General features: G+C 53.4%; 1 protein-coding gene across 1 annotated transcript in view; it reads right to left on the minus strand.

The window, feature by feature from the left end:
- Positions 1–27765, minus strand: part of SLC38A3 (solute carrier family 38 member 3) — an 86698-nt gene that overhangs the window by 8175 nt on the left and 50758 nt on the right. Inside the window, exons 5-15 of the mRNA XM_006265540.4 lie at positions 15497–15570; positions 14331–14423; positions 13987–14068; positions 9312–9394; positions 8627–8685; positions 6057–6230; positions 4682–4761; positions 3507–3607; positions 2835–2959; positions 2210–2354; positions 329–432 (exon numbers count right to left, since the gene is read on the minus strand). Coding sequence (XP_006265602.2) covers positions 329–432; positions 2210–2354; positions 2835–2959; positions 3507–3607; positions 4682–4761; positions 6057–6230; positions 8627–8685; positions 9312–9394; positions 13987–14068; positions 14331–14423; positions 15497–15570 — 1120 coding nt within the window. The remainder of the gene's footprint in view (positions 1–328; positions 433–2209; positions 2355–2834; positions 2960–3506; positions 3608–4681; positions 4762–6056; positions 6231–8626; positions 8686–9311; positions 9395–13986; positions 14069–14330; positions 14424–15496; positions 15571–27765) is intronic.

Below are 27765 nucleotides of genomic sequence, written 5' to 3' on the forward strand. Positions count from 1 at the left end.
CACTGGATGTAGTTCTGTGCACAGGAAGGGCTTCTACTGGCCTGGCTGGTTTCAGGGAAGTGGAAGGAAAACCTCTTCTGCTGCCATACATGGCAACTCCACTAGGGTCTCTGCTGCTATAGTTGTGGCAGCAGCTCTGAAATGTATGTAGATAACACTAAACAATTATCTCCCCCCCACAGGGCCACCCACATCAGATGCTGCTTTTATGGACTTCGACCCTCTGCTACTCCCACCAGAGCCAACAGGAGCATGATTCATCTCCCACAGCCCACAGAACCCAATGGGGTCCCCTCTGCTTAAGCCAGCTCAGGTGCAGAAGACGTACCAGGATCTTGGGGGTGGACTTCATGGGCTCCTTGTCCTTGGGCATGATGCGGATGTAGAAGATAGCAGGGAAGATGAAGATCAGGCAGGGGGCCGATGTTGCACCTGGAGAACATTGGGAAGGAGTGGATGTGGGCAGGCTTTCCTCCAGAGTCACTTCACCTGGAGCCCAGTCCTTTGCTGGGCACTGGCACTAGAGCAGAGTCCCCCTCCCGACCTCATTTAGCTCTCCTGGAAATCAAGACATCCTGCAGGATTCTGAGACCTGCACCCACCTGCAGGGGCAGCCACATCCTTCCAGGGACCCAGCCTCAAGTGTTAAAAAAGCAGAATACTAACGGGAGGACAGCAAAAACAACCCCCCTTTACCCTCCTGCTCCCCTTGTGCTGCAAACAAAGAAGAAAGGCACCAGGCTGCAGCTTTGACCCTGGTCCTCAGGACAACAGACACACAAGTACTGGGCTCCAGAGCCCTGGGACAGGTGGACTAAAACCACTCTACCAAAAGAACGAGTGAGTGGTCAGCTCGAGGAGTCAGCAGTGTGGGATGGATCCCTTCACCCCCTCAGTCAGTCATGGCAGCCCGTGGGGGCAAGGCAATCTCACAAACCTCAGCCATTGGTATTAAGACAGCCCCAGCAGGTGAGGCACAGCCCTGCCCCCACCCTGAACAGCTTACAGTCCAACTGGGTGAGAGTTGGGAAGGGAATCTGAGGCACAATGAGGCAGTGAGTTTCTCAAGGTCGCCCAGCGGATCAGTGGCAGAGCCAAAATTACAACCCAGAGCACCAGTCTAGGGGTCCAAGCCCTGAGCCCACCCTACCTCACCTGCTCACCAAGAGCAGGAGGAACAGGAAATTATGAGCTGTGGTGCCTGGCTGCCCTTCCGCCACAGCTAGTAAGTCCTGCTTTCTAGTCCCACTTCAGCCACTGACTCACTTTACAGTCTTAGGGAAGTCACTGTGCTTGTCTATGTATCAGGGTCTGCCTGTCCAACAGGAGTCATCCCATATTGGAGAGGATTAAATCCCACGTGTACAGGAAAGCCAGCAGGTTCCTCCAGCACATGGGGAAGCCTGCTATGCACTCTGGTCTCACCAGCGACCAAGGATTTTGCATTATGGGGCTGGGAATCTTCCAATTTGACCCAGCATGAAATTCTCCCATTAGTGTTAAGCAAAAAAGTAGATCAAGAACATTAGGAAGGAAAGAGGAGCAAGAAGCATTTCCTGAGAAGTTCTGGGGATAATCAAGCTCTTTTCTAGGAAAAACAGTAACATGTCACCAGCAGCATTTATGTCACCAATATGCATCCAGCTTTGAAGATGTGTCAGTGATTCTCAACCAAAGTATCTGGGGCACCGTGAGACCTTTTTAAGGGTGCCATGAGGTACCGTGCAATATAAGCCTGTTTGGTGTGGAACACTTACACATGATTCACAAGATAAACCCACAAATTTCAAGCAGGAATCCAGAACATCAAAAGCGTTCTGACCTGCTGTGGTCTTTCTGAGTTCTTTACAACAGAAGAGTTGCTCTAGTATTTTTCTGTAGTCAAAACACAAATGAAAGCTCAGAGAGGGCATTTTCCGAGGGGTGCCTTGAGTCTAAGGAGGTTGAGAACCACTGCTATATGGACTGGTCAAACTCAGGTGCTGGTCTGTTGGTGAGTGCTGAGCTTAGTATGGAAGCACTGTCTGAAAGAACCTGGGATGGAAAATGCTATGGGGATTTTAGGCTAGGATCTCAGGCACAAGCTGGGGCTCTGTGGGTACTGGGCTCATGAGGGGTGTCCCAATGTGCTGCCTTTCCTGGAGCTCCACAGCACTCTAGGAAAGCCTGGGGAGGCTTACATGCTAGGTGGCAGGGAGGAGAGACTCACCGATCATGCCAAAGATGCCTAGGATGGAGGGGGCAAAAATGACTAGCAGGTTGATGGAGGTGAGCAGGACAATGGCGATCACAATGTGGCGGATCCAGCTGAAGTCCTTGCCTTGGAAAAGCATTTGCTGGATGGCACGCCGCACCTGCAGGGGAAAAGGTCAGAGCTTGCCCATGTGCCAGCTTTCACCATACCCTTCAGAACCAGATTGTGCCAGTGGTCACTCCTGGTCCTGCTCTCTTTCCCCCAGTTGTGTGAATGTCCCTTCCGAGCCATCTCCATTTCCCACCCACTTACACTGAAGCCACGGGCAGGTTCAGACTATCCTAGGGAAACATCCGGCAGGGAGGGAGGTTCACATGATACCAGGGGTTCAGAATGTGCCACTCCCTGGGGTCAGAGTTCATTCTCCAAGGCCCATCTGGTCTCAGGTTTATTTGATGGGACCACTGATGGGGGAACCAGTTTATGCCAACACTGCCCATGCAGATGACATGGTCAAGGCACCAGAGTTGCTGCTGGATGGGGGAACACCCTCTGAAGCAGGACATGGCTCAGCAATGTGCAAATGAAAGGCCCTGCACTGTGCTGCCCATCCCTGGGGCCCATGGCTGGCATTACTTACCGGGAAGAGCACAATGGGCACGGTCAGCGTCACAGCAGTCAGCACAGCCACACGCACACACAGGATCAGGATGTCGAAAGGGTCTACACTGTTGTAGGTGTGCAGCAGCTCTGACTCCACATGGCCTACAGGTGCCAGCACAAACCTCACTGTCAAGCATTCCTTGTGCCCCAGGGGGCTTGCAGTTTCCCCACTCCCACCAGGATCAGGCCCACGTCAAAGGGAAACCACTGCCCAGAGCGAGAGTTGGCCAATGTACTTCTGTCATGGCCTGTTCCAGTGTCAGATAAGAGGGACCCACTGGGTCCAGCCAAGTACAACAGCACAGGAAGGACTCAACATGTGCCCAAACATGGCTGCATTTGGTGAGTGACTGAATCAGCATCAGGCAGCCCCATGACTGGGTCAACCCCTAGCACTACAGCTCTATCCATCAGCCTGACAGCTGTGGTAGGAGGGCACGCAGCTTTCTGAACCAAACAAGTGGAACCAATGATCCTGAGCTCAGGCCTTGAGTGCAGGAGATGACTGAGTCTGATGTCAAGGGAGTGCCTTGGGGAGGGGCACCACGCAGAGCCTCATGAGGGCAAACATGCTGAAGTTAGAGGTCTCCTCTTTCATAGGCAGGGAGCACCACCCCTCTCCCCAGACTTTGTTACCGAAAGATCTTACCATAGAAAGTGAGGTAGCCAAAGAGGGCAGCCAGGAAGTACATGAGGTACATGACGGTGATGGAGATGTTGGAGATGCACTGCATCTTTTTCTTTGAGGGGCTGAAACATGTCCAGAGCAAGGTTAGACTTTTTGGTCCCTTCAAGGTACAGGTCAGGGTAGACTGAGTTTCCTCTGGCCTCCACCCCTCCCAGTTTGCTCTCAGGCTTTCCTGGACCAGGACCCCTGGCTTGGCCTCTCTCATTTACCTGAATGATAGCTACACCCTCACCCACGGATCAATATGACCAAGCTTAGTGGCCAGGACTCCCAGTGCCTATTTGCCACCTGTGGCCTCTGAATGCCAAAGTAAGGTGCAAATCCTGGGTTCCCGTTGATAACAAGGGTGAGGGCTATACGCCAACTGCCAAGCCAGGTGTGCTAGATCCTACCCATTTGTGCTCAGTAGTGCTGACTGGACAAGCCAAAGACAAGTCTGGCTGGTGGTGAGCACCATGCTTCCCATCCCTCCATCCTGGCATACCAAGTATCGGCAGGGGCACCTCAGGCTGCACAAAAGGAACTGAAGGAGATGCAGAGCCAGATCTAGCTTTGGTGTGACAGTGTTGGCATTGCACCACGGAGGCCTTTTGCCAACAGTTATACAAGCTGCCCTGTCAGGGCCAGCCTTTCAATGGGCAGAGGGTGGATGGGTCGTTGCCTGCACAGACCTGTCACCACAGAGTGGGTAGGATGGGGTCATGAGTCACAGAGCTGGTTCTGAGGGGCCCCCAGGAACCACAGGCTTGGACTCAAGGCACCCCCTTGCAATGCCACTTAAGGGACACCTGTGCCCCCAAGACAGCCTCTGAGCTTTGTGAGTCCTAGGGTAATGAAGGGCAATCACAGCAGTAGCTCCCATAATGGCTGCTCCCATGCAGGCATTTGACACAGCCACCTGGCACGGTCACCCTGCCCATCCTGAGAGGGAAGAACACATCTTGGGGCCAAATCCTTATCCCAGACACAGAAATAACCCTGGAGGCCTCCCCCATTGCCTCTAGTGGAGCCTTGCCACCTTCAGGCCCTACTGTGGGACAGGGCACACTTGAGACTGTCCCATCTGCCTGTCTCTGACCCCTGGCACCCTGATGCAGTGCCATAGCCATGCCACATAGCAGTCTGGCCATACTCACTTTATTAGCTCTGTGTAGATGGGCAGCACCTCAGGGTGGCACACGAAGGCAAACGCCATGATGGGGATGGTGTAGGCCGTCTGCAAGAGACATCAAAGCTAAGTGGGGTGGGTGTGAGCTAACAGTGTCAGGCCCCTGTCAGAGAGTGACCCTGGGCAGTCAGCCTGCCCACTGCACACTGGCCTGGATCCCTGTAGCTGGGTGCTTGGTCCAGGGGTGGGGGACCTCTCCAGAACCCAGGCTAGTTCCAGTCATTGCAGCAGTGACTGCGCTCTCCTGCTGATCATGAACCCCATTCTATATGGTGTTTTTTCTGAAGCTCCACCTCCAGGAGTCACAGGACCAGGTGAGACAATCAACTATCATTTAAAGTATAAGGGCAGATTTCTAGCTGTAGTGATCATAGGCAAAAGCAGGTTGATGTGACTAAAGTGTGAGCTAGGGTTCAGATCCCGAGAGACAAAGAAAGCAAACCCAAGGGTTGTAGTTTTGTGACCCTTTTGATTTTTACACCAAGAACTTTTGAGGGTCAGTTTCTGAAGCTTTCTCATAGTAGTTCAGAGTGAATAGTGTGAATTCCTCCTGCCTGGTGTGCTCAGAGCACTTGCTTGGTTCAGCATCAGGAGGACACTGTGTGCAAACAGTATCAACTGCAGTGCTACTTCTTGGTCTGTGTGGGTGTGTGCATGTGTGCACCCAAGTGTGTGTGAAACAGTGTGACCAGAGATTATGGGCCCTAGAATGCAATGTTCCTTGAACTGAGCAGCATATGTGGGTTGTGTGTATCATATAACATACATTTCATACAACATAACACTGTATGATAATATATCATACAATACATATTATACGGCACATGCTTTTATAAGGCATAAGAGCATAATATATGTACTATGTGCTCATTACAGAGAATACAAGACCCTAAAAGCAATGTTACTGATCCCAGTGGCATATATATATGCACTTGTGTATTTTTGGGGGTGAGTAACATGTTCTGGATAGGGTGGAATATAAATCTAAATAACAACAGCAATGGAGACTACAAGTCTCAGAATGCCATGCTCTTTCTTGACTAACAGCAAAAGCATGTGAGTGCATGCATGAAGGTACATGTACACACACATGTGCACATGCACACAATTTCACTGCAACTCTGGTCAAGAAGCAGCACAGCATTCTGGGCCCTGCAGTCTTTCCACTTGAACCCTCTCCCTCATAAGTGAGGGCAGGTGCTATGTGCTCCTGCTTCCAGGCAGAAGACAGGCTCTCAGGCTGCTAGCTAGTTGCTGGCACAGCCTTTTTCTGGATGAAATTACTGCTTCAACCCTAGTGTGATGAATTAATTGAAAGGCCAAGGCAAGAGACTGAACCATACCTGGGAGTTGAGTGTGAAGAACCGGGGGGAGCAGGTGCCTTCATCGACATGCTGGAGGGGTGTGTAGCCATTCTGGTAGTCACTGGTGCTGACCAGTGTGTAGCTGAAGTTGCTGGTGCCATTGATGTCCTTCTCAGGGAGCGGACAGGGGATCTGGAATCTCTTGTAGATGACCTGCAGGAGGGAGAGGAATAGAAACTTAGTCAGCTCCTGACCCCACCAGCCTCACACACCCACCAGCCTCAGCCCTGGGAGCACCAGCCCAGCCTCAGCCTCAGCCTCCGGAAGCCCAAGGTGAAAGAGACCACAGGGGTGCATAAGTAACCTCTCCCCAGCCAGGGCCAGATGAGATTCCCCATTCAGTCCAGCAGCTCAGAGCAGCAGAGCAGGGGAGTGGCTTGTCCCCCTTTCTCACTGGCTTCTCAGCCAGTCTTGCCTCATGGCCCAGATTTGCCTGGATGGAGAACTCTGAACAGACTGCAGTCTCTGAGCTCTCACCCTGCCAAATGATCATGGCCTCCGAATCAAGATGGCCCTTGCCTGCCCATGAGGTGGGTGTTTCCCTCCAGATCCTGGGAATCTGCCATGCCTGATGCCGCCTCAGAGCCAGCGTTCCCTCTAAGCTGCGTGGCATGCATGGCCATGCAGACATGTTTATGCTGAGCTGCCAGGCACGCCTGCGTGGCTGCACACACCACACAGTTTAGCGGGAACACTGCTCAGAGCTCAAGGTGTTATATCTTTCTGGTCCCGGTGCTGCTGTGTGTGCCCATTCACTGCCCTGCCTAAGGATCCCAGCAGGATCTGGAGCATCTCACTGATGCTGCCCTCTCCCCTTCACAGATCAGCTGGGAGAGTGAAAGGCACTTTCTGATTGGGGCTCAGTGTGGGTCTCTGCTGCAGCATGAGGACTCCAGCCCTGAACACCTGCCCATGCACCAGGGAAGAAAATGACTCAGATCCCATCCAGGCCTTTGACCCACCCAGCACTTTCAGCACTCGCTGTCGGGTGGTGAGATGCCTGGCCATCTCAAGTGTGTGTGTGCCTGCACAAATGCCCATGTGCCCATGTGTGCCTGGAGGCCCTGGCTGTGCAAGTATCTGCACGTGTCAGCACATGTGTGTATGTTTTGCTTTCCCTGCCCCGGCCCATGGCCCATCCCCCACCTACTGGGACTCTTCAGCCAGAAATAAAACAGCAGTCCTGACAGGCTGGGTGGCAGCTTCCCTGTGGGCTGCTGAACTAGCTGGGGTGTCTGCTCCTATTGAGCTGACAGCCCAGCAAGGCATGAACTGTGCAACCCCCTAGAGCCAGGCTCAGCCAGATTGAGCCCTGCTGATCCTTTTCCCCTCTGTGGGCCGGAGGAGACACTTCCCCCAGGCTGCACCCCCTGCCAGCACCAAGCCCCAGCAGGAAGGGCTCAGGCCTCGGCAGTGTGTTTTGGCTGGGGCGACTGAAGCAGGTGCTGAGCTGCCAGGCCCTGTCCTGCTCCTGCTGAAACCAATAGCAAACCTCCAGCCAGCTCTGTGGGAGCAGGAGGGCCTGGGCGGATGTCTCAGAGCCAGAGCACATCTCACAGCAGTGCCCTCCTGGCTAGACAGCATCGGCTACAACAGGAAGAAACAGGCTGAGTCTGAAGAAGATGGGAGAGTGACAGACACAGTGTGCAGGCTTCTGCCTCACCTCTGAGACACCCTCATTCCCTATACACAGCCCCCTACTACGAGCCCCTCAGCCCTGCTAATACAGTCCCAACCCACAGTCCGTTGATATCCCAGCCCTGAGATCTGCTCCCTGGAGCAGATTCCCAGCTCTGCCAGCTCCAGTAGGCCCACTGCATGTCAGTGTCCAGCCATTAGCAGAGGGAGGGGTTCACAGTCCTCCTACATGTGAGCTGTGTCAACTTGAAGCCCAGTTCCCTAAAAGTGTCAGTCCAGGTCGCAACCCAACAGAGGTCCCAGTGCTGGTAGCTCAGACACCTGCTAGTCTCTACTCACATGTAGCTGAAACAAGACTGACCATGGCATGCAGGACAGAAACGGTCACAGGACAGGCTCCAGTCGCATTGGGCTGTCATCACAGTGGGACCAGTCTCTCCCCCTGCCCTCTCCTCCTCTTCAGAGCCACTTCAGTGCCACTTAGCCTGCTCACCCATTATCCCTGTGTCAGACCCTCACTGGCAGCCCCATCACAGAGCCCAGGAGCTCCCAGTCATCACCACTGGTGAGATGAAGGTGCCAGGATGGACAGGCAAGGGGTGCTGCCCCTTGAGAGACAAGGCCCCAGTTCCATCATGGAATCAGTGCCAGAGGTGGCAGCGTATGAGGGAAATGGACCCCTACTGCAGATGCTGTGGCTCAGTGGGCAACCATGGTGGGTGTGGGAGGGGGATCCCTGGAGCTGGGATGAAGGGAGGCACCCTGGGCAGGCACACTGAGATCTCTCGGGGAGCAGGGGGAGGTGCAGATTCCCACCAGAGCAGCAAGAGGGGTGCACAGTGTGTCCATGGTGTGGCCTGGTACCTATCCAGGTAACCAGTCCCCAATCCCAACTCCTGCCACTGACTCACCGAAATGAGGAAGAAGACCATGCAGCTGAGAGAGAATCCACTGGCATAACCCAGATAGCCTGGAAAGAGAGGACAGCACATGGGTGGGCATGGGAGGAGCTATTAGCTGGGCAGTGCTTCACACAGGGCAGAGGCCACTGGGAAATCCCAGCACCCTACCCTCCAAGGAGCTTGACTATGACTCTGGAGGCCTGTCCCCAGTTGGTGGGACTCACCAGCCCACCCTGGAGACAGCCTCTGCCGTGGCTGATGTGGGTGGTAAGGGAGTTGTGGCCAACAGGCAGCAGTCTCTGGGGTGGGACGGTGAGACAGTTGGACAACCCCATGGGCACAGGGCTTGGATGGCTATTTCATGGGTGTCAGGGAGATCCAAGATGGCTGGGGAGCAACTCAGAGCTGATATGGGGAGGGGGCACAGTTGCCTGCTGGGGTGAAGCAGGGCTGTTATGATGTCATCCCTTTGGGGCCTTGACCCCTCCTACATGGGGTAGAGGATGGCCCCCTTGGCTGGCAAAGGGGCACCAGGTCCTGCTTTCCTGCTCCCTGTCATGCCTTGCTCCCTATCCACTGTGGCAGCTCTGTGCACCCCACTTGCCACACAAAACATCATCCCTTGGCCAGTTCCCTGGGGGATACTTTCTCCTCATCCTACTGCTGGGATGGGCCCATGCACGGGGCAACTTACCGAGTTGCTTCATGAGGGCCAGAGGCAGAATGATGGTGACAGAGACAAGGATCACCAGGTAGTTCCCGTTCATGTACCAGTCCCTGGAAACAGAAACAGGCTGGGTTACACCTCTGCTGCACTTGGAGGCCAGGAAAGAGGGGACCCCAGTGCAGCGGCTGGCAGGAGAGAGCGGCAGGACAAGTGGGGACCCCGTTGCAGTGCCAGGAGCAGCAGGAGAAAGGGTAGTATGTGGCCCCCCACACTGCTGGGGCTGGGGATCCCTGGCAGTAAAATCAAGGTTCACACTTGCGCCTTCCTCAGGCCTCTGACGCGGCACTGGTACCCACATCAGCGCTAGCTGTTCTTGGGCCCAGCTGGCTTGCTCAGAGGGAGCACCTGATGCAGTGCATGACCTCCAGCCCCTTTCACAGACCCTAGTGCCTATGCAGGATTCAATCTGACACTGCAGGCTCTGGGGAGAGCTAGTCTGCTTGAGAAACCAGCAGAGGCCCCACATTCCCAGCCCCTCCCTGCCTCTCCTCCCTTGGGAAGGCCCTAGCCTGCAGCTTCTTCTCAAGCCACAATCCCCATCCTACTCCCCTTTCTGAAGCTGCCAAGCTCAGCAGGGCCCAGGGATCGTAACACCTTTGCGCAGGGAACATTACAGCTGTTGAGGGCTTTTGAAAGCCCTTGTCTGGCTCTGACATGCCTGGAGCTCAGCACTAGTCTCCCCATGTTTCTCAGGACAGCAGTCTCTGCAGGAAAGCCTCTGGGGGTGGTTTCAGAAGCGAGTGTGTCCATCTGCATGTCCTGGATGGCCACATCCTCAGACCCTGTCCTGCATATCTATCTCATCCCCATCAGTCAGGTGTCAGTCAGAGCACTCCCCAGAGAGTTAATCCTTTGCAGACCAGCACCTCTGACTCTCCAGAGCCACCCCCCCTACTCCAAACAAGGCACGTGTGAGCCCAGCACAGAGTCTTCACAGGCCTCCAGAAAGGTTGTTCTGAAGGGGAAACAAGGAAGCAGGGATTGGAAGTTCACTCTGGTTTAATCCTGTGCCGAAGGTTTATTCAGTACTGGCATCCATCTAAAATAGTAGTGACTTAATGCCGCTAAATCCAAATGATGAGCTGACTGGCCAGAAGCCAGATCTGCAGCTGCTGCGGTGACATTAAGCAGCATAGAACTGCTGGGAGGAGGGGGTGGGGAGGGGGCCATGGAGAAAATGCACAGGCAATAAGGAGGAAGAGAGGAAATCACTAAGGATTGTGGCTACAACAGATGGGGGAGGAAAGCGCACAGACTGATCCCTGCTGTTACTTTTGCTGTCACCTTCTTCCTGGCTAGGGGGCCTGGGTTTCAGAGCTAAGGCACTGGGTTGGGATGCAGGAGATTTGGGTGCAACTCCAGGCTGGGCAGCTGACTCACTGGGTGAGCAGTGTGGCAGAAATGCCACTGTCGGTGCCCCTCTCCAGAGACCTGTCTCTGCCAGCCTGAGAGGCTGCTGTTGAATCCCTCAGGGCGGGGATCTCCCACCTTGTCTACATGACAAAAGCCTGGTGCCTGAATGCTCTGGTCACCTGGGCAGGGGGGGGAAAGGCCCGGCCCTGCGCATGGGCCCAGGTAGCCAGGGATGCTTGGTAGATTGGTCGGCTTGTGGCCAGTACTGGCAGCTTTGATTGGACCGGGCTGCTGAGGTCAGAGAGGTTATTTAAGGGCCTGGGCCAGGAAGAAGGGCAGCCATTAGCCATGCAGTCATCTGAAACTGGCTCTCTCCTTGTCACCGCATGCTCCAAGAGTGCCCTGCCTCCAGAGGAAACTCCAACCACCTCTGGATGATGCGAGTGAGTAAGCTACTCAAGATCAGGAGAGATATTTAGCTTCAGTAACTCAGATGCGTGTTAAAACGGCTACCATAGCCACTCTAGTTTGCTCTATGGGATTCCTTTGATATTCCTCTAATATTTCTATGATATTGCTCTACCTTTTACCCTGTTTCCGCCCTACCCCCTGTAATCAATAAAGTTCTCCCTTGTGACTGGTGTGGGAGACTTATTGAGGGGTGGCTCTAAATTATGCCTAGGAGGGCCCTTAGGTCTGCGGACTAAGGGAGACTTTTTCTAATAAGCCCCTGACTTGGAGAAGTGCCCCAAGTGTCTGTATTGGGTCTAGTACCCATTGGACGATCAGGCCTGTGTTCTCCAAGGTGCGCAGAGCCAGAATTGAGTCCAGAGCCTTGGATGGTGGCAGCAGGAACCCCAGGCTAGCGGGTGTGCTCCAGGGAAGGGGTCGGCCGGACGGGAGGCACCCCAGGGAGGCACTCGGAGCCTGGAAGGTGGTCGGGCGCAGGGAGTTGGGCGGCTCAACGCAGGAGCGCCCCCTACTGGCCCGCCACAAGCTGGTTTCCTAAGGGCATTACTACTGGCTCTGGGTGCATGCCACCACTGAGTCTCAGTGTGGGTGCGGGGGGACTATTGCTGTGCCTCAGTTCCCCCTTAATAACACTGACCTTGGGTGAAGTAGCTTAGGACTGTGAGATGTCTGGCTCCTGCAGTGACAGATCCAGCAACAGCAGGGGGAGGGCAGTTGCACAGAGGACAGGGGGGCACCAACCTGTCTCTGAATAACCAGGAAGAGATGGAACCACTGAGACTGAGGAAGATTTCATCCCCAACAGTCAACGCACCCTTTGGGGTGTTTTTCTGGGGAAAGCTCCTGAGCCAGAGGGACTAATCATGGAGTCTCTGCAGAGTTGGGACTCAGCTCCTTGGGGGATTGCTCTCCACTGAGTAGAAAGCTGATGCTGGGTGTCAGGGGCTGCACAACAGGACAGGTGATCCCCTATGCCTAGGAAGCCTGTGCCTGCTCAGACTAGCAGGTGGGCAAAGGAGGCTCAAGTTGCCACTCATTGGGCCAGGGCTGACAAGAGTGGGAGATTTGGAGCCTGCAGGAAACAGCAACGCTGGGCAGGACAGAAGTTCCCGGGCTCAGGGAGCTGATCAGTCTAATCTCTAATGGCCAACAGTCCCTATGCAAACAGCAGCACCAGAAGCACTGGGATAGTGGAGGGCTGCGGGTCAGGACTGAACTGTGGTGAGGCAGGAGACTGCCCACACAGTACCCACCCCACCTACCCCTCCCCTGCATCCCTGTCTCTCATCCTCATCCCCCCCCACACCTCCGCCCCGCTGGTGTCTGACTGTCAATTCAGGCCTCAAGTGCTGGTGCATCATGCAGAGTAATGAGAGCCTGGGGGTTTCTTAGTCCCTGGGTTGGCTGGGGGGGGCAGAAGGGAATGCTTCAGTGAGGGATCTGGCAGGGAAAGTGTGCCTTGCCAGAAGAGGAATGAACTGGTTTGGCCCAGCCATCACCAAGGGAAGGGCAGGAGCTGGACCACACTTCAGATTTGACAATATACAGGTAGCTTGACATGGTTGTGGGAGGAGCAGAGTTTTAGCAAGGGGGATGGGAGCCCTGGCACCAGACAGTGCCCTGATGGCCATGGCAGTGCTAGGTGCGAACTAGATAGTGAGCTGTGCCAGGGGTGCCACCAAGCACTCAGGGCCACTGCCCCCCTGCTGGAGCACACCTCCTCCATGATGGATGGGGCCAGGGAAGGGAGTGGTGGTCACACTCTCCCTGGCAGAGAACTAGCAGGCAGCTGTACTCACAGCCTCTCAGACATTGCTTCATTAATGTGCCACTTCCTCCTCCAGTCCCCAGTTCCCCATGCTCCCCCCACCCTTGTAGCTTCACTATGGAATCTAACTATCAGCTGCTGTCTTCCACCCCAGAGGTGGCTGCATGTCAGTGCAGGGTCCTTTGGTAACCAATGCACACAGTGCCTTGGGGCATGGCTTGGAGCAAACACCTTTCCTGAAGTCTCTCCAACCTGGGTTGTTCCCAGCTGGAGCTGGCTGGGACCTTAGGCAGGGGGGAGTGAGCGCAGGCTAGAACTCAGATCTCCCTTGCTGTGTCCCAGACCCTCCCAGTAGCAGTCTGCTCCAGGGTGGTACCCTTCTCCCATGCACCCAACTGATTCAAGCAGGCCCCCCTCCCCCCTGAGTACTGGTGCATTCGCCATGCCCCATTTGTCACCTCCTGAACTTTCTGAGGAGCCCTTGGCTGACTCCTCCTGCTAAATTTATCTGGGTGCAGGTCATGCTGTCCTGAGACACCATGGAATCAGGAGCTGGGCATGGCCCAGCTTGCCATCTGTTTGCAGCAATGGAGCAGGGTCCTAGCTCCCTGGCAGGAGGAGAGCGAGATTTTGGAGGGACTCCACTCCTGACTGCAGCCCAGTGCCCTCTGTGCTATGCTCTGGTTACCCAGCCCTGCTGTCAGCCTGGTTCTCAGACAGGTGAGATGCCCTGAAAGGGGAAACGCTAGCTTGGGGAACCACAGAAACTACAATGGGGTGCCAGAAAGAGGAAGAGTGTGCCTTTCCCTGCACTTGGCAGAGACATATCCCCCTCTCCCCAGCATGCCCAGTGCTGCCTGGCTCCTATCTGTCTTGACACTGCTGGGGAGCCAGGATTCTGGCCTGACCCACCACTGCCCCCCTGCAGGACACAAAGTGGACATGTCTGAGGCATATGCTGCTCTGGACATTAGAAGGGGTTGGCAGAGTCTGTGGCTGGCAAGGGGAAGGGAAGGGAGTGGGGAATAGGGCAGGGGAGGAAGCACTCACGTAGTCTTCTCCTCCAGGTTGAGGAAGGTCTGGATCACCAGAGGCACTTCAGATTTCACAATGTACAAGTAGCTTGACATGGCTGTGGGAAGAGCAGAGCGTGAGCATGGGTCATGGAAGCCCAGACAGTGCCCTGATGGCCATGGCAGTGCCTGATGCTTCCTCGGGAAAGTGGAGAGCCAGACAGTGATCTGTGCCTGGGCTGCTGGATAGCACTCAGCCCTTCCATCTCCCCACCCCAGGAAAGGGCAGTGCTCCTGACTATGACTCCTGGCTGTAGGCTGAAAGGGGTCTGCATGCAATCTGCTGTACAGATCTCATCTGGGTGTCCATTCCCCTCTCACCTCCAATGTTCTGTAGTGTTATTGCCATGGCAGCTGCCAGCTTCCCCGGTGTCCCGAAGGCGCGATAGCCTAGCTGCTCATAGGCTCGGATCCCTGTGGGACAGACACGATCCTCGGTGAGAACAGAGGCAGGGGGCAGGGAGGGGTCTCAGAGCAACTGATATTGGCACTGGAGCAACTAGGTGAGGGACCAGAAACCTAGTCCTGGCAGCACCATCCACAGGGCAGTTGCTAGGGAGTCATGCTGGCACGGGATGTGGGACATGTCAGCATTAGCATCCCCTTCACCCTGCTACAGCCCCAGGCACCTGCAGCATGGATGCTGGTGTGTCCTCCAGGGAAGCCAGTCACAGCTGGTGAATCTGGTGTGACTGATGATCAGTTCGTCCCTGCCTGTCCTCCATGCCCCTGAGACCTCATCTACTGCCTGAAGTCCGAGAGCTACCCGATCTTCCTGGGATCTCAGTCTCATTAACCCACTGCTAAGAGTATCCAGCAGGCCCCAGTTTCCACCATGCTGTGTCTCTGGGTTAGGAGAAGGAACCCCCATGACTAAGGCTGGTTCCGTATTCCTCTTCCCCTATGGTAACAGACAGTAAACACCAAGGAGCATAGTAGCAGAGCTCGTGGGACCTCAGTGCACCCCCCAGCTAGAGGCCCCTAGCAGTGACAATGCACAGCCTCCCCTCTGCTGCACCCTACAGTGGGGTGCCCTTAATACATCTTGCTGAATTGGAGGTGTAGCTATGGGAGGTGGAAGGAGCAATTGCCCTAGGCTGCCATTCGCCGGAGGCACCTGAATGCTCACATCACAGGGAAGGTCCCACAAGGCAGGGCACCCCTGCAGGGCAAGCCCCTTCAGGACTGCACCACCCCCATGATGAATGTATTCCCCGTAGTCTGGCCTCCGGGTGCCCATGTCAGTCACGCCAACCTTGGGCTGGATAAGAAGTGTGCAGAGGACACAGGTATTTTTAACCTCTATGTAGGGTCATCTCTGATCACACACTCTAGGGGAGGAGCCTATGAGCTATTAAAGCACAGGCAAGGGGTGCAGAGAGACAAGCAAAACTGAGAAGCAGAAGGGAACACTCCTCCTGGCTCTGGGATGGTGGGCCCAGAGTTTGTTCCCTGTCCCCCACCAGCTATTTTGCAGGAGGACTTACCCACAATGCCTGAGGACTTCAGCAGCAGGTGGATGGAATAGCTGGAGAGCAAGGCCACTGCAGTCAGGAGGAAGCTGCAATGAGAAGGGGAGGTGGGTGGAGCCAGCAGCAGGGTCTGAGGAGGCCACAGCAGGGCAGATGGAGGGCTCAGCAGCTCCAGAACCTTAGGGAGCCCTGGGGGGTTTCCAAGGGTTGGATTTTCCAAGGCACGGAGCAGCTGCCCCCTTCCCCCCCATGATTTGGAAGGGCAACCCTGCATGCAAATCAATGCTCCAATCCTTGGTTGCTCCTTCACCAGTTTCCCCTTCAGGAAGAGGTGCAGGACTATGTTTATAGATATTCCATAAAAAAACAAGGCTAAAAACACCTGTCTGTAAAGTCTGTAAAAAAATGGAGCCATCTAAGCAATCAAGAGCTTGGTAGATAGAGCAGAACAGAGCAGCACTACCCGGTGCTTGAGCAGGACTGTAGCACCCTGCAGGAAGTATAGCCCTCTCCCCTCCACCCATGTGCTGCTGTATCCTGTTGCCTGCCTGTATGTAACACTGCTGGGTTGCAGTTAGGCAGACAGTAGTCCTTCTTTGTGAATCCATGATGGGACAGGGGCCAGTGAGGGTAAACCAGCGGGGTGAACCGGTGAGGGCAATAAGATACAGGGTGTAGCCAGCAGCTTCAGGGCATGAGGTAGTAGGGAACCCTTGGGTTAGGGGCAGCACAGTGTAAAACCATTGCTGCAATCAAGCAGGTTTGCCAACCCAAAAACATTTTTTACTGATAATCTGCAAACTTTTTACTAACAACCAAACTTTTTTACTATGGTTGGTGCTAAACCCCTACATTTGAACCCAGTCCTTGTCCAGGGCCTGGCAAAAGGATTACATTTGCATTAGGTAAAACATAAAACATGTCAGTAAAAACATTTGGTTGTCAGTAAAAAGTTTTCAGATTCTCAGTGAAAACATTTGTCTTGGGTTGGCAACCTGGGGTGTTAGTGACATGGGAACAGCCAGAAGTAAAGGGCCCAGCTTGCCCCTCATGCCAGAGTAAACTACAACCCACCACTCTTCCCTAGCCCCAGCCAGCCCAGCCCAGCCCACCGCAGGTCTCATGGACAGAGAGCAGTCTGTGCTGACAAGAGGGTCTTCACCTACACTCAGTGCTAGAAAAGAGAGCAGCAAATCTTCTGACTCATCAGCATTGGGAAGTCTACTAAATAATTGGTACCAGTGAAACTGCTGGCTAATCAGAATCTGAATCTCTTGACTGAACATTGTCAAAGAATCAGCTAATCACATTTTGGTTCCTGGGCCCTACCCACATCCTTGGTGTGATGGAAGACAGTGGGGGCAGGGAGTTTGTTTTGGAAGTGTTTATTTGCCCTATACCAGGGGTTTTCAACCTTTTTTTTAACAAGTGTACCCCTTCTGTCTCAAAGTTTTAGCTCATGTACCCCTTTATATTTTGTTCTTGTTTTAAATGTTATCAATTATGTGATATAAGGCAGGCTTCACTAATTAATATTAAATGCATTATTAATATATGCATTAAATATATATATCATAGTTCGGCTGGTAAGTCTGTTATGAGGGAAGGGGCGTGGGGTGGCGGGCAGATCGAGGACCCCGAAGTGAAGGATGGAGTGGGGCTGAGGCAGGGGCAGGCACTGCCCAACCAGGGCGGGGTGCAGGATGGAGCTGTGAGCAGCTTATCCAGGAGGTGTGGGGTCGGGGTGACTCCCACCGCTACACACACCTTGGGAGGGCATGGGAAGTGTGTGCCCCCAGATCTGCACATGGGGCAAGGGTGGGCTGTCACTGTGAGCTGGAGCTGGGGCAGCACTGGGCTCTTCCTGGCAAGGGGGTTGGGCCAGGCCTGCGCTCGGGGTGGGCAGCAGTAGTGGTGAGAAGGGAACTATGGGGGTCATGGCTACAGCCACCCCAAAATTCATCATAGCCCCTGCTCCCAGTGCCACGGCTGGCTCCCACCCTGAGCACAACCCCATCCCAACCCCCCCCGCCGGGAAGAGCCTGGCACCACCCCAGCCCACAGTGGCAGCCTGCCCTTGCCCATGCACAGATCCGGGGCACACGCTCCCATGCCCTCCCAGGGTGTGTGCAGTGTTGGGGGCTGTCCCTTCCCCACACCTTCCATCCCTCGCTCTGCCCTGGCAGCTCCATCCCCCGCTCCACCCTGGCTGTGCAGTGCCTACCCCTGCCCCACCCCCTCCCTCACCATGGGGGCCTCGATCCGCCCCCAGCCCTCATGCCCCTTCCCTCACAATAGACTTACCAGCTGGACCTTGCTGCTCTCCACACTGCGGGGTTGCACTCCTGGCCACCTGCATGCTGCGCTGCGGCTGCATGCACGTACGGGGCTTTTATCGGCCATATCAGCCAAAAAAAGCCAACTGCCGATACAATCAATTTTCCTTATATTGGTGCACCTCTAGTAATTTTTTCTCACTCATTCTGCGTATCCCCTACAACGTTTTTAAATACTCCTAGGGGTACGCACACCCCCGGTGTGCGTAACTTGGTAACCCAGACCTAACTTGGTCCAACTTACACCAGTGGAGTTTTTTACTGGTATAAAAGTGATTCATCTATCCAGGCCCACTAAAAATTCAACTTCTTGCCTCTTCATTGCTCCGTGATCTCCCAGGACCGGGGTGCTCTTTCTGGGTTGCATATGGCGGTCACAGGAGGAGCTGCTCCTCTATGTTGCTTCCCAGTCAGCTCCTCAAACCAGTCTGTGGCTTTGCTCCTAACCTCCCAAGCGAAGAATGGACAAAGTGCCCAGCTATATCAAAGACTGAGTTATCTGTGTGCCATTGTGGCAGGCTGCTCCTCAGGGACAATGAAGTCCTGGGTTGAAGGAATCCAGATGTGGGGCAAACTGAGATCAGACAAACCTCCCTCTCCACCAATGCCCATTCATCATCATCAGAACTCTCGCAGCTGACACCTAGTTCTCCACAATAAACCCCTCCCCATCACCCACTCAGGAACATCCTGTGTGAAATTAAATCTGTTGTGGACAATGGGAATTAACATAAAAAAACAAAGGAAAAATATCAAATCTGCAAACCTTACCCCCAGCAGAATTCTGGCCCCATAAAGGGATCACCGCTAGAGACACCATGACAACCACTAGGTCTTTGGATCTTGCTATTCATATTACATGGAAGGTGTGCAGATGCTCTGGTGAATGGCAGCAGGGTAAAACCTGGAGGAAGGGTGCTCCAGGATGGTGGTGGTGTGAGGTTGTCCCAGCTGTCTTCCCTCCCTGTTCCCAACAAGAATGAAGGCATTGTTGCTTTGAGATGTCATTAGCCACAGGGATATTTGTTTGTTCTCCTGCATGTTGTTCTCCTGTTTATGCTCATTCCACATCCCAGCTCTCCATGTTTGCTTTGGAACAGCCCCAGTTTCCTCTGGGTCCAACAGAGCACTCAAGGCTTTGTCAAAGGAACTGCAGGCCACGGGGAAAGGGTCCCCCCCACTGCGATGGAGTCATTGATGGGCTCCACATTAGCAGCTGCTCTGGTAGGAGAGCTGAGCTACAGAGGGAGGTTACAACCCCGTGAGCCAGAACAATCTGCCCTGCAGTTTCCTGAAGAATCCTGTAGCCTTTATCAACATGAGGATCTGCCAAACTCTCACTATGATGTAGGGGATCATGAGGTTAAACAGCCCCCAAACAGCCAACATATGCACCCACATGGGCATTGCAGTGATCACAGGATGTTACATCGTTGTCTGATAATGGGTCACCTCCCCCAGCACAGTCCAGCTCTCAGTAACCTGGGGACCCTTGTGCTTCAGGGTGACAGCCATGGAAATCAGGTCCAGTACTCTGACAGCAAGATCGCTCCTGAGGCCTCTGTTGATGTGCATATAATCAGTGCTAGGGAAAGCAGCACAAGGAGCTTATAGCTTTTATATTGGGAGGATACAGAAGACATGCTGGGTTGAAAGAGATGCAGCAGTGAGAGGTTGGCTCTGAGCTCTCATACTTCCATGGGCATTGACAGTGTACTGCAAAATTCTCCACAGGGCACTGTGCTAGACACTGGCATTTAGCTGAGTGTGGTGAGGATGTCCCACTCTGACACCATGGAAGTACTGGCAGTTGGAAGCTGACAAATATTTGGCATTGAAACTTCCCAGTATGGACCTGGCTTCAGGCCATAGAACAAGCTCTTAAGGGAAGTGGTGAGAACCTGGGGTTTTTAAACAGCAGATGGGACAAATCAGCTGCAAAATAACTGGTTCTGGTGAGCTTGAGTGGAGGTGGAGGAAGGGCAATCAACAAGGGGGAAAGACTACTCCACCTCTTGTATGATGTACTCAGTGCCAACCCCTTGACTTTAGGACAGTTGGTAGCTCTTGGGGGAGCCTGCAGTTGGTAAACCAGCATAATGATGTGCCTCACTGGACATGGAAAGACAAACACATACCCTGCAGTAACTTAATATCATTTTTGTATAATAATGTACACTACATCAGGATCAGGACTGGCACATGAGAAGCTGCTCTGGGGTAGCTCACATAGTAGGTGATTGTTACTGTGCCTTGCTAATCGGCAGTGGTAGAGAAGGTAACGACCTGTTTGCCATCTCCAGAAGGCTTTCCCAGGATAGATGTATACAGACAGACCTAACTTGGTCCAACTTACACCAGTGCAGTTTTTTACTGGTATAATAGTGATTCATCTATCCAGGCCCACTAAAAAAAACCTGTGTCTGCTTTTACAGTGCTATAGAGAAATGCTTACAAGGAAGATTAGGAGCAGGGGTTGGCAACATTTTTAGGCCAAGTGCCAAAAAACCTTGCAACCTGGACTTCAAAAGTGTTGGTGTTATGGGGCAGCCAGAGGGGGAGCCGTGAGGGCCCCAATCCTTATCCTGGCAGCTCAGCCCTGGTGGTCCCTTCCCCACCATGCTCACTGAGGTATGTGTGCCGCTGCCACTGGCACTGAGTCTAGCCAGGACTCCAGACCGCTTCCTGCTGGTAGCAGCCCAACTCTGGGCAGGCCCCTGCTGGCTGCCATGGAGCCTGGACTGCTCACAGCGGGCAGCTGTGAGCCTGCAAGTGACTGCACCGGGGTTTGGAGCCTTAGCCCAGTTTGTCAGCAATGGCTGCATGCACACCTCGGGGCGCACAGTGGAGAAGGGGCTAGGGGCAGTGCAACCAACCTCAACTGACCTGGAGTTTCTGCCCAACCCCACTTTGCCCCCTTCAGTCTGATGCTCCATAGTGTTACTTCACTGACCCAGGCACACCTCCTGGACTGAACATGTGGCAAAGATAAGCCCTGAGGCATGGAGATGGCATAGCCCTGAGCCCACCCACGCAGGCTGTTGAGGGCAGCAGATCCTTCTGCCAGGCCTGCAGCTGGCAGGAGGCAACACCTGCAGCCACCCCTGCCTCCCATGCAGGGGATCCCAGGCCGCATCGCTCCTGCCCTGCCCTTTCTCACTTACCCGTGCTGCTGCCCCAGTGTGATGACATATGGCACATCCAGCTCTGGACCACATACCCAAGGTGATGCAGTCGAACATGCCACACTCCTTGTAGATGCCCAGCTCCTCCATGCCATGCTCCTCTCCCGGTCATGTGCCCCAAGGTACATGTGCAACTGCCACTGCCATGGAGCCCAGCCAGGTCTCTGGAGCCTGGTACAGCTGTTTGCAGTCTCCTGGCTGCCTGCCACAGCTGGTCCAGGCTCTGGCCAGCTGCTGCCTGCCACAGAGCCTACGCTGCTTGCAGCAGGGCATGCAGCCCCCAGCCACCTGCTGCAAGCAGCCCGGGCTCCATGGCTGGCAGCAGCTGCCCAGAGCCCAGGTCAGCTGTAGCCTGCTGAGCAAAATGGCCCTGGGTGCCATGCTCTGCCACAAGTGCCGGGGGTTGCTGACCCCTGATCCCACCTATGAATGTGAGCAAAATACATTGAGGGCCACTGAAGTAGATAAAAGAGCACATCGGGACTCCAAACCCAGTAGTACTTGTCCGGGGTAAGAGAAGATGGTGGCAACACACAGACGCTGGGGAGCTTGGACACCAGGGTTCTATCCCTGGTTGTGTTGAAGACCTGCCAAGTGCCAGCAGAGAAGTCATTTACATGCTTGCCTCAGTTCCCGCTCTGTAAAACAGAGAGGGTGATAGTGGTAACAGCATCCAGGAAGGCCAGTGCCTGTCATGTGACAGGGATTATTTGAGATAATACCATAGGTCATATGACCTAGGCCAGAACTAGGGATGCATGTTTTCTATTCTCCCTCCACCAAGATGATGGGGCCTGAGCAACCTACCCAGTGCTACGTCTTTACCTCCAAAACAGCCCTTCCAGGGAAAGGGAGGTTCTGACCTTTCCATTATGCCGATGGGAGATGGAAGCAAGAGAGATTCCCACACAAAGCCTGAAACCACATCAAGATTTGAACCTGAGCCCTAAAACAGCACCTTAACCGTCCCGTCCTTCTTAGCCTTTGGGTCTCCAAGCTCGTAAAGAGTGTCAGGGCTTATGTTGTCACACCCTGCGCTGTCCCCCCATCCTGTGCTCCCTCCCTCCCCTCCCAACTCTCCCTCCCTTCCTGGCTTGTGTATTTAATCACCCTCTCCATTTTACACACTGCTTGCTCTATTCATGTCCTTTCATTGCATCTGATGAAGTGAGTTTGGCTCACAAAAGCTTGTGCTATACATATCTATGTACTCTGGTTAGCTTATAAGATGCAAATCTACCCTGCCTTTTACTAAACCCAAATTCAGCCAAACCCAGTAACACCCTTGTACTCTTTAGGCAACTTCACTGTCATTCATTTTTTAATAAAATACACACATCTTCTATCATCAGCTTTCCATCACAACCTTAAACCTCATAAAGACACCCATGCACCCAATACAATAAACACACCCGCTCCCCATTTTCACAGGGAAGCAAGTCCTTTTATCTAACCTGTGATTCTCAGTCTGTTCCAGTGTCTCTTGTTTTTGTACTGGCCCTTCCTAACAGATTTTCTGCTGCTTTTACTTTCGTGGGCTGGCGATGGCACTCTGTGCCTAACTGTTTGTTGGGGACGTGTTATTTTCCTCTGGATCTATTTTTGTCCTGGTTTTACTGTCTTGTAAAAATACCTTCTTATTAATAAAGAGGACAAAAAATAAACTAAAACAAACACCAGACACCTGGGTTCCACTGTGATGTTGAAATAAGCCACGTCCTACCACGCTGCATATCTAATCAGTTACCCGGACACAGTGTCAGACCTTCAGAGGAACAGAATCAACATCACGTAAGTCTTATCAGTGATGCTGAAATACAGCCAGGGAGAGGTTAGAACAGTTGTTAAAGAGTCAGAAAGGTGTGCTTCCCCTCTCATATGCTGTTGGTGTATATCAGGAATGGAGCCAGGAGGTAAATCCAGCTGCTGCCCCATAGCATTTTTTGGGAGTTGATCAAATGCAGCAGTCCTGGGGTTGTTAATAGGATGCAGGAAGTAGAACTGAGCAAGCTGGGTCCAATCATTCTGCTGAGCAAAATATGAAGCAACAGACTCAGCAGGGGGAAGACAAAAAACAACCTTGCTGGCAGCTGATGATTATTCCCATTCAGCTCCAAAAGGGCACGATCAGAATGAGTTTGGTTGGTGATCTGGAGTGTATTCCCACTTTTTATGTTCACTGGCTGGGCTGGTGTAGACAAGTCCCTGCCCACTCCAGGCCTTAGTTAACCTTTCTGAGCCCCTTCACACTAAAAACTAGGATGCCCCCAGGCTGGTACTGCCAGCTAGAGCATTTCTAGGGTAGGAGTTTGGTACAGTTACATTAGCCAGCCTCCCCAACCCATCCCCTAAGAGAGACTGGGCCGGTGCATCACTGCAAGCAGCCTGCAAAGCCCAGTCCTGATGCTGCCATGGGACTTGCTCTGATCTCCACCAACAAAGAAGATTTCTGCAGCCCACATACCACAGCACTGGGCACATGATAATAAGATCATATTCCTCCTATCCACATAGTACCTCCCACTCTATCCTATCCAAGGCCAGCCACACACATCAAAGATCACCAACCCATGCCCTGCCTCACGAACACCACCCAGCCATCTTCATTCGTCTGATCCAGCTGCCCACTCATTACCATCCTACCCAATACTACCCATGTTTACCTTGCCTACTCACTTTGCCATGCCAGCACTAGCCTCTCCAAGGCCACCTTATCGTTTCCATTCCATTCTGCTCTCCTTGCTGTGAGAATGATGGTCCTGGAAGCCCATATTGACCCACTGAGTAGTGCATGGTAGCCCAGTGCCCAGGGGCATTAGGTGACCTTTTCAGTATATATCCATGTGCCATGAAACCAGACATCTGAAGTGAGCTGCAGCTGTAATGTCTCCAGTCACGTAGTAAAAAGGATTGCCATAATGCCCAGGTCTATGCTAAGCATGCGGTTTCTGCTCCCAAATCCAGGCTTTCCTCTTCCTCCTTCCTTGGTACAGGGCCTGATAGTAGGTAGGCTGTAGGCTAATGTTAGCTTTGAAGAGGGATACTTCTGAGGTAGCACACAAGAGCCATTAACATTTACAAAGGCTTCTGGGGCTGATGGTTGGCACTGCTCCAAATGACAGAGTGGGGAAGAAATAGGTGGGAGACACATAACTTAGCCCAGCAGGATGGAAGTGGCTGCATGGAGAGCAAGGCCCATTTGCCTGAAGGACTGTTTCTGGGGAAGGGTGGGAGCCCCATGGGCACAGGGAGGTGGCAGGTTTTAAAACATATGCAGCAGGAAGCAGTGCCATGGTAGAAGGCTTGTATGGTATTTGAGCCACTACAGTGGGATGCAGGAGATCCAGGTTCATCTCTCAGCTCATCTACAGACTCTCTGAATAGCCGTGGTCATATCCCTTTGGGATTCCATCACATCTGTACAATAGACTTAATATTCCTCCCTCTTGCCTCTATGTCCTGTAAACTCCCTGGGGAGGGCACCATGTCTCACTGTGCCCAGCATCCTAGTGCCTACCCTCAGGAAGATCCTAGTTGCAGTGCAAATAAACCACTACCAGGAGGTGTCTTGAGTGGTTCATTCCTGGGTCATTCTGTCCCTGCAGCTGCACCTGCCAGAGCTGCTCACAGCCAATAGGTTCCTCTGAAGCTGCCTGGGCCTCCGAATAAACTCAGCCCCTGGCTGCTTTGTTTGGACAGTAGCGTGAGGCACTCCTCCCTGCTGGATGGGGCCCTTGAGATGGAAAACAAACCAGGGCAAAGGCAGCACCTGCTGACAGCTGCTGCTCTCCGAGCCTCCCAACAGCACGGAGAGGAAGGTTTAATGGAGCAGCGCCTCATTAGGGCTGGAGCTTAATGAGGACACAGAAGGGGGAGGTCACCCCCCTAGCAGCTCTTTTGACCCCACATGGCAGCACACAAACCTCCCCACTTCCCAAGCAAGACTGCAGGCTCCAAAGCTCCCCAGGCAGCCTGGCACTCACAGGCAGCTTCAGCCTCCATCACGTGATTTGCAGTACTAGAGTCTTTTCCCAGCTCCCAGCTCAGCTGCGCAAAGCAGGACACTTCCTCCTTGTCCAATGCCAAAGATAACACCCACCGGCACACATGGGATCAGAGCCCCAGGGACCAAAAATGCTGCTACAAGGAACTCAGCACATCCCTGCCCCTGGGGCTCAGTATCATCAGCACTGTTGGGCACTCAGGCCTGTTCCCCATTGTTGTCCACGTTTCTCTGCCCTAAGATATGCAGCCATTTCCTCTTTGTTTTACAGCCATTCCTGGGAAGCTTCTTTTGACCTCTCTCCAGCTCCCTGAGGCTAGAACTCCTAGAGGTGCATGGTTCTTCCTTGCGCCAGTCAGCGCTGCCCCTCTCCCCATCTCTCCACCCTGGCTGAGGGGCTGGGGGTCCAGGAAGGCGAAGAAGCCTGGCTGACTCTGCACTGCATGCAAAGTTCACAGTCCCCCCCTACCCTCCACCCCAGGAGGCACTGCTATGCCCTGTGCCTTACTGCTGCCACCCACGGATCCAAGACACAGGACCTCTAGTCTCTTTCTGCCCACCCAGCCATCACCTGCCTCCACCCCCAGTCCTGCCTGGTATGGCCATGGCAGGGTGCCAAGCAGTGGGAAGAGTCCAACTGCTTTCTTTGTGAATGTAGGTACACAGCCCTTGCCCATGCCAGGGGGTCACTAGCAGCCCAACCAGGCCCTGAGATTGTGGAAGGACAGCTAGGGGTGGAATGGAGTCCCCCCCAACACACATATATCACTCAGCTACACCCTATGCCTCCCTGGCTGCAGGCACAATACAAGATACTCAGCTGCCTTAGGAGACAGGCAGCATCACCCTGGCATCTAGGAGTGACACAGTCTGTAATGTACTAACCCTCCTAACCCCACTCTGCGTTAGGGTAATCCCATCCCCATTATTGTAAGGGATCTGGGGTGTGAAGGGGCTGAGTGACTCTTCCAAGGCCATACAGTCAGTCTGCGGCGGGGCCAGGAATGGAACCCGGTGTCACATGACCCCACCTAGTGTCCTGACCACTGTGACCTGGCTTCAAGACGAATGAATGCCAAGCTGCAGGGAGGTACTCACAGAATCACAGAATATTGAGGCTGGAAGGGCCTTTTCAAGGCCATCGAGTCCAATCCCTTGCTCAAGGCAAGGTTATTCCTATCTCAACCATCCTGAACATGTACTTGTCCAACCTGTTCTTAAAACTTCATGACCAACCCTCACGCAAGGCCCAAGAACATCAAAACATCCAGCCTGCCATAGGTAAAGGAGGGAGACGAGGGTACTGTCAATGTCCTGCCACTGCAAAGGAGAACTAACTTTCACATACACTCAAGAGATCCAAGAAGATCCATGCCCCCCTGCTACAAGGAAGACAAAACCCCACTGCCTAGACCATAGGCAAAAGTTCCTTCCTGCCCTCAAAGTGATCAGTTTGACGTAGAGTGGGGGAGCAACGTCCTGTAGCCAGGAACCTCGTTTTTCAAATCCTAGCAGGAACACTGGCACACCCCAATCAAAATCCCCAGGTTTGGCTGCAGCCAGCACCCAGGGCTTCCGGAATTTGGGAGGAAGGTGAAAAACCCTGCTGGAAGGTAGGGCTAGGATTCATAGTGACCACAGCATTCTCGCAGGCAAGCTAAGGAAATACGGGCTGGATGAATGGACTGTAAGGTGGATAGGAAAGTGGCTGGAGCATCGGGCTCAGAGGGTAGTAATCAATGGCTCAATATTTAGTTAGCAGCCAGTATCAAGTGGAGTGCCCCAGGGGTTGGTCCGAGGGCTGGTTTTGTTCAATGTCTTCATCAACAACCTGGAAGATGGCACAGAGTGCACCCTCAGCAAGTTTGCAGAAGACATGAAGCTGGTGGGAGTAGTAGATATGCTGGAGGGCTAGGATTCAGAGTGACCCAGGCAAATCAGAGGACTGGGCCAAAAGAAATCTCATGAGGTTCAACAAGGACAAGTGCAGTCCTGCATTTAGGACAGAACAATCCCATACACCAGTACGTGCTGGGGACTGATTGCCTAAGCAGCAACTCTTCAGAAAAGGATCTGGGGGTTACAGTGGACAATAAACTGAATATGAGCCAACAGTGTGCCTCGTTACAAAGAAGGCTAACAACATACTGGGCTGCATTGGTAGGAGTGTTGCCAGCCAGTCAAGGGAAGTGATTATTACCCTTTATTCAGCACTGGTGAGGCCACATCTGGAGTACTGTGTTCAGTTTTGTGACCTGCACTACAGAAAGGATATGGGCAAATTGGAGAGGGTCCTGTGGGGGGCAACAAAAATGGTGAGGGAGCTGGGGCACATGACTTCTGAGGAAAGACTGAGGGAACCAGGCTTATTTCGTCTAGAGAAGAGGAGACTGAGGGGTGATTTAACCGCAGCCTTCATCTACCTGAAGGGGGGGGGGGGGGGGGTTCAAAAGAAGATGGATCTAAACTGTTCTCAGTGGTGGTAGATGACAGAACAAGAAGCAACAGTCTCAGGTTGCAGCAAGGGAAGGCTGGCTAGATATTAGGAAGAATGTTCTCACTAGGAAGGCAGTAAAACACTGGAGCAAGTTACGCAGAGGGGTTGTAGAATCTCCATCCTTGGAGGTTTTTAAGACCCAGCTACAGAAAGCTTTGGCTGGGATGATTTAGTTGGGGATGGTCCTGCCTTGAGCAGAGGTTTGGACTAGATGACCTCCTAAGGTCCCTTCCAACCCTATTTTTCAAAGTTTCTACGCCAAT

The sequence above is a fragment of the Alligator mississippiensis genome, chromosome 12 (assembly GCF_030867095.1).
Source record: "Alligator mississippiensis isolate rAllMis1 chromosome 12, rAllMis1, whole genome shotgun sequence".
Lineage (NCBI taxonomy): Eukaryota > Metazoa > Chordata > Crocodylia > Alligatoridae > Alligator > Alligator mississippiensis.